The sequence below is a fragment of the Mchenga conophoros genome, linkage group LG12 (genome assembly GCF_057382185.1).
Source record: "Mchenga conophoros isolate Kocher_MC1m ecotype Shallow Benthic linkage group LG12, M_conophoros_male_GT1.1, whole genome shotgun sequence".
Lineage (NCBI taxonomy): Eukaryota > Metazoa > Chordata > Actinopteri > Cichliformes > Cichlidae > Mchenga > Mchenga conophoros.
Window position 1 is genome coordinate 38,374,422 of NC_140537.1, and position 12,474 is coordinate 38,386,895.

A 12,474-nucleotide genomic window follows, 5' to 3' on the forward strand; every position below is an offset into this window, starting at 1 on the left:
TGTCTAGTCTCGTGTTTTTTGTATTAATTTTCCCTGGAAAACTGAGAACTCACGACCGCAGTGAGCTTCTCCAAGATGTATCCAGTCTGCAGTCAGAGATCTTATTCTGAGCCTCTCCCACCGTTTCAATCCCAGCGGGCAGCCTTGTGGGGGTTTGAACAGCTGGTTCCGCTTCCTTAATTCTGCGATAAGTCAGGGCCAAGCCAGCTCCGATCAGAACCCTGTTATCATGGTTCATAGGTAGATATCTTCAGCACTCAGGCTCACCCGAGCCCAGACTTCTCGTTGAGAAAAGGGTGTCGATTGCATTTAGCGACCAGTTGATCCAATCCATAATTCTCTTTTAGGTTTTAGAGAACAGACTGTGAGAGAGTGTTCAGGGAAAAGTAATACAAAAACCACGAGACTAGACAAGGACACAAGAGGCTAAGCAGGGAAGATAAGGGAGAGGAGGAGGAGAGGAGAAAAGTGCGACCGCCTTCGTCAAGAGCAGCGAGCAGATGATCAGCTTCTCCACAGGTCAGTGAGCGATGCTGGACATGTCCTTAATCAGCTGAAGACAGAATTTCACAACAAATCAGTAACTCGTAATCTACATGATAGAGGACCAGTAAGGCTCTGAGGTCCCTCCCCCCACCCTGGACCGCCCCCGACGACCCCGGGAGCTCCAGTCTGGGGGCGGTCGGAGTGATTCCCTGACAGTCATTATCTTTCATTTTATTGCTGCAGTTACTGGCATAGATTGCCTTTCAGAATAAAACCTAAAACTTCTCGTTCTTGTCAAAGAGTACAGTTGGTGTCGTCCCTGTACGCTCGGCGCCGGCGGTCAGTACAGGCTGTGGATCGGTACCAGGGCGGCGTTTCTGGTTTTCTCCAGCAGTTTCTCCCTCAGCGTTTGTTTCTGGACTTCATGCCAGACGTAGCGAGGGTGCTCCACACGCGGAGGCTGCCCCGTCGGTGTCCACTCCACCTTGCGCCCGTCCTCATCGCGCTGGACGTGGTCAGGCGTCAGCGCCACCAGTGTGTTGAAGCACACGCCGTCCGTCTTGCCATTCTGTCGGCCGTTGTGCTGCAGACTGAGCACGCCCAGCGTGTTGACATCATGGTCGTAGTAAGCCGACTGCATGGCTTCCTGCACCACCATGTTGGCCGCCCAGGTCACCGCGTGGGTCCTCACCGCCGCCGCTGTTGGGAGGTGGGGCTCCGGGGCTGCCAGCAAAAAAATCACGTCTGTAATATTCTGGATATTTATCATTGAGGTATTTATATATATTAGGACTGTTTCTTATATTTGTAACTTTCTAATATATTGCATTATTTAATTTAGTTCAGTCTGTTACTGAGGCTCAGGGTCCTACTTAATTACAGGTTATTTAGGAAGATGTCACACTTAAAACACTTTAACTCGGCCGTGTTTTCAGGAAAAAAGCCAAACTGTAGAGTGCGTGAAGTTTTCTGTCAGTGCTAACGAGTGAGTTTGGTACCTCTGATGAGCAGAACCCAGATGTGCTCCTCAGCACCGACGAAGACCAACATGAGTCTCTGCACCACGTGACGGCAGCTCAGGTCTAAGGGTAGCGTGACAGGATGGCAGGGACTCAGACAGTACCTGAAGGCAGCACGGCAGGAAAGTCAGGAGTCGCCACGTCAACATTGTACAGATCAAAAAGAGGCTGAACAACTCAGATAAAGGAAGTTTTTAAACACACTGAGGTTAATTATGGAGTTCCACAGGGTTCAGTGCTAGGACCAATTCTGTTTACATTATACATGCTTCCCTTAGGCAGCATCATTAGAAGACATAGCATACATTTACACTGCTATGCAGATGACACCCAGCTCTATCTGTCCATGAAGCCAGATAACACACACCAATGAGTTAAACTGCAGGAATGTCTTAAAGACATAAAGACCTGGATGGCCGCTAACTTTCTGCTTCTTAATTCAGATAAAACTGAGGTTATTGTACTCGGCCCTGAAAATCTTAGAAATATGGTATCTAACCAGATTCTTACTCTGGATGGCATTACCTTGGCCTCCAGTAACGCTGTGAGGAACCTTGGAGTCATTTTTGACCAGGACATGTCCTTCAACGCACATATTAAACAAATATGTAAGACTGCTTTCTTCCATTTGTGCAACATCTCTAAAGTTAGAAATATCCTGTCTCAGAGTGACGCTGAAAAACTAGTTCATGCATTTATTACTTCCAGGCTGGACGACTGTAATTCATTATTATCAGGATGTCCTAAAAACTCCCTGAAAAGCCTTCAGCTGATCCAAAATGCTGCAGCAAGAGTCCTGACAGGGACTAGAAAGAGAGAGCAGATTTCTCCTGTTTTGGCTTCCTGTTAAATCCAGAATTCAAAATCCTGCTCCTCACATACAAGCTCTTAAATAATCAGGCCCCATCTTATCTTAATGACCTTGTAGTACCATATCACCCTATTAGAGCACTTCGCTCTCGCTCTGCAGGCCTACTTGTTGTTCCTAGAGTATTTAAAAGTAGAATGGGAGGCAGAGCCTTCAGTTTTCAGGCCCCTCTTCTGTGGAACCAGCTTCCAGTTTGGATTCAGGAGACAGACACTATCTTTTAAGTGCACTGGTACTCCATAAATAAAACTGATGTGAATTTAAAGTGATGCTGCAGGTTAATCGATAACTAAACTCAACTCTGTGGTGTGTTTCGCTGAGTTTACATACTTCAGTCCAGATTCGATGAGGCGGAGGATGTCCCGCCCTCTGAGTTGGAGCTCTGAATGTCTGTCCCACCACGAGGCCTGAAGAGACTCCTGATCTGCTGCTGACAGACTCTTTAAACTTCCCCCTGACAGAAGAGGAGAGACACGCTCCTTAAACTCTGCTGCCCTTCATGTGATACACATATTCACCCAGCTTCCTCAAACCAGACAAAGCTAACGATGCGTTCAGGGGCTCGGAGTAAAAAGGTCACCCTTCAACACTAATAAAGTGTGTGACCTCTGACCTGTGACCTTGGCCAGGAAGATGAAACGGATCCACTGAGGTCCCTGCTCCTGGATGAGCAGCAAGGTGACTGGCTCACTTTCAAACCCCGCCTCCTCCTTCACCTGCAGACAAAGAGAACCGCAGCTGATGGAAGACAAAGCCAGGCTTTCTCTGCATGAGCTGGTTCAACAAAACCTGAAACCCAGATCAAAGACATCCCAGCGCTGCTCATCAGCTTTTTATCTGAGTACCCTCACACAAAGAGGTGCGTTTGATGCATCACTCAACACTTCTTCTAAAGACCAACCAAGCAGCTCGCTCTTCAGTCAGAGGAGCAGCAATAAGCAAGACTGCTGTTTGTAGCAGGGTGGTGATCACAGAGAGGACGGAGATCCTTTCACAGCATTACGTCCTCCTGAGCCGAGTCTGGGATGGAAAGCACGAAGTTCTGTGCAGGCCGGCTCGGACTGCTGCGCCTGTGATCCGACACGGATAGCAGGAAAAGTGTGACACTGAATTTATAGCTGAAGCAAACATCTCACAAAGCTGCTGCTCAACACAGGGCAGCTTTAAATACTGCAGCAGAAATCAGAGGCAACCTGGAAACTCATCAATGTGCAGTCCCTTCTAATGATGGCCTTTAAAAAAACTACACATTTAATTTAAGTTCCATAAAGCTTCATGTCATCTCCCAAATATCATCTTTAATGAAAGAAAACACTGAAACGGACTTCCGATTTGAACGTCACTGTGATGGCAGCACCTCGAGGTGAATAAAGAAGGGGGTGAGCGAAATACACCAAACCAATACTCGGAGGTGGCAATGAAGTGGTAGTTTAACGGTGGGAAAATAATGATAGCTTCCAGGCTGATACCTTTCTCCTCTCACTGCAAACCTGCTGCCGCACACTGTGAATCAACCCCAGCAGGCAACGGCTGAAATATGGCTGACTTGGACACTGTTACAGGAAATAAAAGACTTTCGCCAAGAAAACAGTGCACAACTGGGGAGATCAAGGAAGAAATCCTAAAGGTGAGCGCCAGACTGGACGAGGCTGAGGGCAGGATCGAGAACACCGAGGTCGCCATGATTGAAAAAATAAAGCTACAGGTGAAGGTTGTAACAACCCTTATTGTGTTATCGCACCACTAGGGGGGTTGCCCTACTATTGTAGTAGTTGGGGGAGTCTCCTAGTGGGTGTGTGAGTATAGCGTGGCAGCCATTACATGCTGCTCGTGTTCTGCTCTCAGGACAGACCTCACCATTGTAACGGCCTGGCGCCGGGATTACCGATCCCCGCACATGTATGTATGGACAGAGTAGAGCCGTGGAGACCTGGCTTGTATGGTCTTATGTTGCTGACAATGAATAAAGGTCTGTTCTTTAATTTAACTGACTGGCTTCGAGTTATCCGGCTAACCTCCACACCTCATGCCCGCTGGACCTGCTAGCCGCTCCTTCCTCGCCAGACTGCTGTTACAAGGTGGAGGATAAACTGACAGACCTACAGAGCCGTACAGGAAGAGAGAACAAATGCATTTCTGCTGTACCCGAGACAGCAGAGCGGGCTCTACAACAGTGAGTGAGTTTGTTGAGAAGTTTCCGCGGGAAGGCCTGGGGCCGTCCAAAGATGAACTTGACGTACGCATCGAACGGGCGCACCACCCCCAGGCGACGCTCCCCTGCGATCTATTATTGTGAAATTCCTCAGCTTCAAAACAAAGGAACTTCTGCTTCGTACGGCATGGCAGAACAGAGGATTTACCTCCAACCAAGTGAGCTTGGACCCTGACTAACCCCCCGATTCTAAAAAAACCAAGAGAATACGCCAACGTGTGCGAGACCCTGAAAGAGCAGCAGATCCCCTCCAGCTTAGCTAAGGTGAAATATACCGATAAACAAAGATTTACGACACGGCAGTGGAAGCCAATAAGTACATGTCCAGTAGAAGCTACGCTGTGAAGCTCGTTTAATCAGCAGAAACAACTTGTTTACAGAACCATCAGTGGATCAGGCAGAGACAGTAAGAACAGCAGGAGGGGACCAGACATTAGCACTGTTCACCGACGACCTACTACATCCTGTCCCACACAGGCACTCCCCAAAATCATGGAAATGCTCTCAGAGTTTCTCGGGATACAAGGTTAATGTAAACAAAACGCAGGTACTAACTCTAAACTACGATCCACCAATCGAAATGAAGAATCACTGTAAATGGAAATGGGACGCAGGTAGCATTAGGTACGTAGGGGGGTAATACATCGTGACGTCACCAAAATGTTTGATGCCAACTATGGTCCTGTGAATGAATCCATAAAATCTGATATACAAAGATGGGATCCCTAATTTCCCTCGGGATTAATAAAGTATTCTGATTCTGATTCTGAATCCCATCCCTTTATTGGACCTACACTCTAGGATTGAAGCCATTAGATTAAACATGCTGTATTTGTTTCGGTCGCTACAGATTCCCACACCACAAAAACAGTTTGTGGAGTGGGATAGACTGCTGTCAAAATACATTTGGAAAGGGAACAAAGCCAGAGTTAAATATAAAACCCTCTAAGTCTATGAGAGTATTACTGTGCAGCTCAGTTAAGGCCATTGATATGTCTCTGTTGTTTAGATTACACTGTGGGATGGAAAGATCTGGAAGGAACAAATGTTAAAGTAATACCAGCTACAGCTTTAATATCAGACACAAAGCTACAGAACAAAACAAACCTGCCAGATGAACCAACACTACGAGTAATGATATCTGCTTGGAGTGAAGCAATAAGAATTTGTGGTTTGGAAATGCCTCTAAAGTCTTTAGATAGTGCGTATATGACTCAGACTTTACCCTGAATCAGTGCGATAAGAGCTTCAAGAACTGGAGTCCAACAGGCCTAACCAATTATTATCATCTGTCCGCAAGGGGGCATTTCAAAGCTTTGAAACCTTAATAATGCGAAGCTAACTTGGCTGCCCCACTACCCCCAACCCAAGTTCTTACGGGTTTTATATTTCAACTATAAGTTTACAAATCTGAAAGCAAAAGCAATGTAGAGAGTCATACTACTGTTATGTTCAATGTACTTTCTTAATAAAAGAGTTAAAAAGACAAGAAAACACTGAAACCCCAAAACCTGCAGTTCCTCTAATGTCCACCTGGGGCTCCACAAAGTCTCTGATTATGAATTTTCAGACATTTTATTGACATACAAAAAAAACAAAACATGTTCACACAGGTGACATAACACTGAGGTTAAAGCCAGATCACTCCTCCTCCTCGCCTCCTGATGTCTGCAAAGCAGTGTTGTTTTGTCAGGGCAAGCAAGGAGGGCAGTGCTTACCCAATGAAAAAACAAACTGTTATTTCAGTATTTTGACTTTTTCAACCTTAAGTGATCGTATTTGGTCAAGTGGGAGGAGTTAATTAATGCTACATATCTTGGTTAGAAAGTTGGGAAGCTGCATTCACAGACCTTATGCAAACATCACACAAACACATATCTGCTAATCAGTGCTCAGTAATATCTGAACTGTAGCTCCGCCTCCTCGGATGCTCTGTTTCTACAGTGACATCACAGCAGGCATATTATTGGTCACATGATGTCGTTAAAACGCTCCAAAAGGCTCCGACAGCACAAACACGGTCCAGAGGTCCAGTTCAGGGACTCCCATTAGTTAAGGTGAAGCCTAGCACAGCTAGCTGCTACAGCCACCTGTACCACCATCTACCTGTCAGTCAAAGAGGCCACGCCCCTATTAATGCAAATTTTAAGCCTTAATACAATTTGAACAGGTGAGTAATAGAAACGCTCTTCCGCATACAGCTGTTATGAAGGAGTATATGATCCACAGAGACCAAACTGTTTGTGTATCAGGCTGTAAACAGGTTTGTTTTAACATGGGAGTCTATGGGGACTGACTCACTGCTCCCCCTGCTGGACGCTGGAGGAGCTGCAGCTTCAGGCTCCTCCTCACTCACCTCCCTCTTCATTGCCTCCTCCAGGCTCTCTCCCACCTCCACCCTCCCAGCAGGAAGATACCACTGTTTGTAACAGTCCGGTTTGGCCTCCTGGACCATCAGCACCTCCTCCTGAAGGAGTGTTAATTAATTAAATAATTGATCATTTAAGGGTATTGATGAGACTGAGTGGCTACCTGTGGTGACCTCTGTTCACCTTTTCATTGAAGATGACAGCACAGACGATGTAGGTGACGTTCTTCCTCAGAGTGGCGGGTTTGCTCTGCTCCAGGCCCACATCACACACAGTGACCTCTGACCCCTGCCCACTCAGCAGCCTCTCCACCTGCTCCTCCACCTGCTGCTGTTCCTCAGCTGTCATCTCCATGTCTGTAAGAGGAAGAACAGAGAGCGTCTTCATCAGCTAAAAAAACACCTCAAAGCTCGAGGCTGTGACTGCAAGCGCGCAGAGGCTCACCTGTGATCCAGGTGTGGTGTTTCTGGTCTCTACCAGGTGTGACAGAAGCTGGGAGAGCTTCCTCTCTTACTGTCGGATCTGAATCCTGAAAACTGTAGTTCACTAAAAGTACTTCGTTACTTTCTCCGCAGGTACCGGCGTCATAAATCACGGAAGCCTTCCCCCGGAAACAGATGCCGGTGATAAAAGCACGAGCCCAACTGCTTCAGCTCGCCTGTTTTGACATTTGACTCCAGAAGGTGACACCGGAAGTGCTACTAATCTTCCTGTTCCGCGCCGCCGCAGTAAGAGCTTTTAACCCACTCGAACACCCCCCCACGGGCGATTTGGACGGTACAAATTAAGATGAATACATCAGAAGGTAACTGAGCTCTAACCAATCAGGAGCAGCGTTCTTAAAACGGGTATTAGCTTTTATTTGTCTGTGCGCGTGCTTTATTGTGAAAATCTGACCCGGAAATCACGTGTTTTGTAGTTTGTCCTGGTCATTGCGACTCAGGCCGGTGTTATAACGCAATAAGGTCACAGAGAGCCGGGAGACGTACCTGTGACGGTGGAATAGGACAAACAGGTGAAGCAGCGGAGCCGGTCCGAACCGGTCCGAGCGGAACTCCGTCAGGTAAACAGGAAGTTGAACTGATCGCTCTCGCTGATCAATCCTGAGGTCCAGCAGCCGGCTGTGGGTTACTTTCATAAGCCACAGCTGCTGGTAATACTGCGTGTAGTACTATAATATAAGTAATGCTAATACTACTGTATGTGTTACTGTAAAAACTGTTACTCAGGAGGGTCAAAGGATCCAGTCAGAATCCAAAGATCAATTATTTATGTTATTTTAGCTGAAATGTGTTTTAGTGAGAGACACACCTAAACGCTGTTGTTGTTATAACGTGTGCCGGGTGAGCTCAGTTATCACAGAAAACAATCAGTGATGAGAAAATCAGCAGAGGCGGGGGGTAAAAAAGGACGGAGGAAGAATCTTTACTGAAATAAAAACGTGCTTTTACGTCGACACCTGTGTGCACAGTCGGGGCTCGCGTGCACGTTCATGCTTGTGCGGGAATATGAAACACACATGAGTTAAAGATCAGACCACATTAATGGAAACAGAGAGACACAAACACGTGTTCCTTCATCAGAACTCCAGTGAATGCATTCGAAATAAAAACAAGCAGGTAGAAGGAGAACATTTGTTATATTCAGTCTGGCTCAGGGGGAACTGTGCTGCTGTTGACCGGAGGAGAGGAGGAGAGGAGGAAGGCATGCTAGGAGGCAGACAGAGAGAACGTGAGCTAAAGAAGGATTATTTTGAACTTTGACTGATGCAAAGCTGTTCTTGCAGGATATAAATATGGAGCTGCAGGTGAGCAGACGCCTTCTGTTGTGTCTTCAAGGTGTCAGTTTTCTCCTGTGAGAGAATAAAATCAGCGACCGTGACGCGATGAATCTTCCTGAACGCTGTTTTGTTGTTCGGTTCTCTTTGTGTTCTTCCTGCAGGCAAAGGTCTTCTTTAAGACCCTGAATGAGAAGAAACAGGTGAAGCTGAGCCTCGTGGTGTGTTCAGAGTGGGCGTGTGAGGGAGCGCAGCTGGAGACACGCCGGTGTTGGAGCGTCATGTGTGCATAGCTGCTCTCTGATTGGACTCTTGTCTCTGCTGACTCGGTCTGATGTTGCGGCACAGTAAGCTGCAGAAGCAGGTCCTCGCTCTGTACCGGCAGTTCCTGCGAGCCGGGCAGGACAAACCGGGCTTCCTCCCCCGAATCCGCGACGAGTTCCGAGAGAACTCCCGCATCAAGAAGACGGACGTGATGCACATTGAGTATTTATACCGACGGGGCCAGCGGCAGCTGGAGCAGCTGAGGAACGCCAACACCAAACAGCTGGGCTCCTTCTCCAAACCCAAAGAGCGCGGCTGAAACCGCGTGACCTCCGAAAGACGCCGGCACCGTCAAACTGCTGCCATTGTGCTCAGGAGACGGGCTGTGAAGGTCGCAGCAGCGATACAAGCTGCAGTGAAACAAATGTTGACAGTAATGAATTTATCTGCTGTCTGGAACAATAAAATGTGTCTGTGAGGCTTCATGTCTCCCTCTGAAATATCATTCATATTGTTTTCATGCGTCTGCACTGCATTCTGGGTAAATGAAGAGTGATGTGACTATTTTTTTTCAGGCATTACAAAGAAAATTAAAAAGTTTGTTTGTTTGTTTCCAAGGAAACTGAAACGAGGGAAACCTCGTGTTTCAGTTTTTACACAGGAAATTATTTAAAGGAGCTTAAATGGAGTCAGAGCAGGAGTGGGTTTAAAAAATCCGTCGATTTTAGTTTGAATAAAGTGAAATCGATTCATTAGAATCGATTTTTAAATATAAATGTATTTTGCCAGAAACGCCAGAATCTCACAAAACTATTTCAGCAACCAGCAAACAGCCGAAACAGTAAATGAGAGCAGAAACATGTAAACACAGAGTGTGGATCGTTCACCCGACGTCACGGACTCACCGTCAGGGCTGAAGAGCGAAAGCTCAGTGATTCTGATGCTGCAGGTTTTCTCTCTCCAACCAAAATTCTCTGAACCTGCGGCAAACGAAGGTCCAAACTACGCTTCACGCTTGATAAACATCGTCATGAACTCGCTCTGACTTTGGCTTTTACTTCCTGCACAGCTCTCTCAGTGTCCTCAGACACCAGTTTACCATCAAATCTCTGTTTTCTGCATTATTCTCTGCTTATCACGCAGCAGTGCTGCGGTGTTCAGCGCTGTCGGCCTCTGACAACAATGCCTCATTTCTGCCGTTCAAACCGAAGAAATGTAAACTTTTACAAATGATTGCTCAGCTGTGTCTGTAATCAAACCTCTGTAACTTTGCTCTGCTTCACTTCAGCAGCATCAGGTCATGTTCACATGTTGATTCATGGTTTTCTTCTGTTTTGGATCGACTGCAGTATTTTTTTAAGGTTATCTGTAGACTTGATGTCTCGAGACCACTTTTACGTGGTCTCCGTCTTGTCTCCGTCTTGTCTCCGTCTTGTCTCGGTCTCGCCGTCTCAGATCGACATAGTGGTCGGGAGATCTGGAGTCAACAGTTTCCATGACACACACCGTAACGTTCGATGATGTGTCATTTCAAAAGCATCAGCTCTAAGAGCCGTGCTTACAGAGCGCTTTGTAGTGAATCAGACTCGACTCCCACTGAGCGAGAGCCGCTCCTCACTTAATTTCCTTTGGCTGCTCAGCTCTCACACAGGGGCTCAGCTATGCTCCAATCCCTCCATATTGTGGCCAATCACATGCGAGGATATAGGATAATATCATTGTGTGAAAAACAGAGAGGGTGAGAGTCACGTGGAGCGTGCGTCCGTCCTCTCAGTGAGTGAGAGACAGCGGTGAGGAGGGCTGTGCATCGCAAAAACACATAATATGCCCGACACCCGTAAACGAAGCAGCATCTGGCTGCAGTTTAAGGACTTTTTGGTCTCGGTCTTGACTACAAGTCTAGCTATCTGCTATAAAACGCCAGGCCAGGAAAATCTGCTTCATGATTTTCTGTTTTATCCTCAGTTCCTTTGACACAAAGGCCTCTGCTGTGATGCTCACGCCTCTGATGAACTTTGTTTTATACATAGATATAAAAATATGGAGATGAACTGATAACTGATCAGAATTAGAATATTTCTGACTGTCTGAGTCAAAACGGAATTGAATCGATTTTAGAAATGGGAATCGATACCCAGCGCTCAGTCGGAGCTCTGCGGCAAACACGCGGAGACACGGTTGTGGCGCAGCACGCGGACGGAAGCAGCGTTTTGTTTCACGCACGCGGCGCTGTGGAGCCGCCGAGCTGCTTCTGAAGCGACGAAGAAGAAGTGATGTAAACAGGAAGTGGGGCATGTACATCCACGAAAACTGTCGTGTCGAATTTGTGGATAAATGTGAAATTCAGCGAAAGCTGCTGAACACAGAGGAGCTGCTGAAGTTTGCTTTAGTTTAATCTCGGGACGTTTTTCTTAGTTTGGGGATTTTTCGCTGTTTTTGGGCCGTTTTCCGGTCATGTCCGGGTCAGTGAACCACACAGGAGAGATGAGCAACGCGCAGTTATTCCAGCAGGTAAATCCGTTTAATCTGATGTGAAACAAATGAAATGTAAACTTTTATCACAGCGTGTGTCACAGTAAATTAAACGTGGCCGAGAAGGTCCGATCAAAACGACCAAAAAGACTTTTAATAAGAACAGAAAGAATTTAATTTTTCAGGAATCATTACAGGTTTCAGTCATCGTAGTCTAAGGAGCCTGGAGAGAAAAGCGCCTGGACTTAATCAGAGAAGCTTCTTCCGCTCCAAGAACAATTGGTCCCACATTTGAAATCCTGTGGGAGGGTCCCTGACATGTCATGGACCTTGTAATCTTTACAGGTGCAGGGTCACAGGAACATCAAACTATCAGCAGAGTCAAATTAAAATCTAACTCAGCTGAAAGGAAAACAGCCACAAATCCTCCTGAAGACACAGGTACACCTGCAGGTGTTCAGGTGTTATCCTGTCCCTCTTCCTTTCCCACAGGCAGCAGGTACACGCTTTAGGTCTGTCTGTCTGTCGGCAGCTCTTTTATACCCACAGTTAAACCTGAAGTCACTTCCTGATCCACAGTCCAGCCCTCAGCCTCTGTACACCCACGTGTTTTTCATCCAGTTCGTTTTTAAGTTCAGTCCCTGCTCCTGATTGGCTGCTGAGGCTCACCTGCACAGAGGGATGCTGCGTCTTTCTCCATCAGCTCTGTCTTTGGTCTAGTTTTGTGAGTTTACGGGAGAATCTAAAGAGCCCCAGCTTGTTTCTGTTCATCTTTTTCACTTTTTGTGTTCATAAAAACACCTGTGGCATGTCTGCTGGGTTTACAGACAAAAACTCTGCGATTGGTTCTCATCGTGTTTCCTGCAGGTGGCGCTGCTGCGATGGTTGAACTCTCAGACTGAGGAGGACCGGAGGATCTTGGCGGCGGTGACGGGCGTCCAGGTCGGCAGAGAGCTGCTGAATCGGCTCACCGGCCAGGACAAAGTTGACGCCTACAAGGTACAGCG

At 46.9% G+C, this 12,474-nt stretch overlaps 3 protein-coding genes across 6 annotated transcripts in view; 2 read left to right on the forward strand and 1 right to left on the reverse strand.

Moving 5' to 3' along the window:
* The window catches only part of nudt18 (nudix (nucleoside diphosphate linked moiety X)-type motif 18), a 27,820-nt gene continuing 15,346 nt past the window's right edge, over positions 1–12,474 (reverse strand). Inside the window, exons 1-7 of one of the 2 annotated variants that reach the window (XM_085295692.1) lie at positions 7,399–7,888; positions 7,138–7,310; positions 6,942–7,052; positions 2,987–3,089; positions 2,704–2,827; positions 1,485–1,609; positions 1–1,209 (exon numbers count right to left, since the gene is read on the reverse strand). In XM_085295692.1, the coding sequence (XP_085151818.1) occupies positions 827–1,209; positions 1,485–1,609; positions 2,704–2,827; positions 2,987–3,089; positions 6,942–7,052; positions 7,138–7,308 (1,017 nt within the window). In that variant the 5' untranslated portion in view covers positions 7,309–7,310; positions 7,399–7,888 and the 3' untranslated portion in view covers positions 1–826. Of the gene's footprint in view, positions 1,210–1,484; positions 1,610–2,703; positions 2,828–2,986; positions 3,090–6,941; positions 7,053–7,137; positions 7,311–7,398; positions 7,889–12,474 lie in introns of those variants that run through there. The other variant, XM_085295693.1, reaches the window with a different exon arrangement.
* sdhaf1 (succinate dehydrogenase complex assembly factor 1) lies at positions 7,247–9,473 on the forward strand. 3 transcript variants are annotated; one of them, XM_085295697.1, is made up of 3 exons: positions 7,247–7,409; positions 7,530–7,759; positions 8,896–9,473. In XM_085295697.1, exon 3 carries the CDS (start codon positions 9,066–9,068, stop codon positions 9,312–9,314), a length of 249 nt encoding a protein of 82 aa, XP_085151823.1. In that variant the 5' UTR covers positions 7,247–7,409; positions 7,530–7,759; positions 8,896–9,065; the 3' UTR covers positions 9,315–9,473. The 3 variants fall into 3 exon arrangements, with proteins under 3 accessions (XP_085151823.1, XP_085151821.1, XP_085151822.1); XM_085295695.1 differs by lacking the exons at positions 7,247–7,409; positions 7,530–7,759 and adding an exon at positions 7,860–8,017; XM_085295696.1 differs by lacking the exons at positions 7,247–7,409; positions 7,530–7,759 and adding an exon at positions 8,026–8,761.
* Positions 11,242–12,474, forward strand: part of LOC146563319 (uncharacterized) — a 1,911-nt gene continuing 678 nt past the window's right edge. Inside the window, exons 1-2 of the mRNA XM_085295690.1 lie at positions 11,242–11,506; positions 12,335–12,466. Of these exons, the coding sequence (XP_085151816.1) occupies positions 11,450–11,506; positions 12,335–12,466 (189 nt within the window). The 5' untranslated portion in view covers positions 11,242–11,449. The remainder of the gene's footprint in view (positions 11,507–12,334; positions 12,467–12,474) is intronic.

Excerpts from the sequence above, each read along its gene's own strand:
- sdhaf1 (XM_085295697.1), top strand. The coding sequence starts at position 9,066 with ATGTTGCGGCACAGTAAGCTGCAGAAGCAGGTCCTCGCTCTGTACCGG.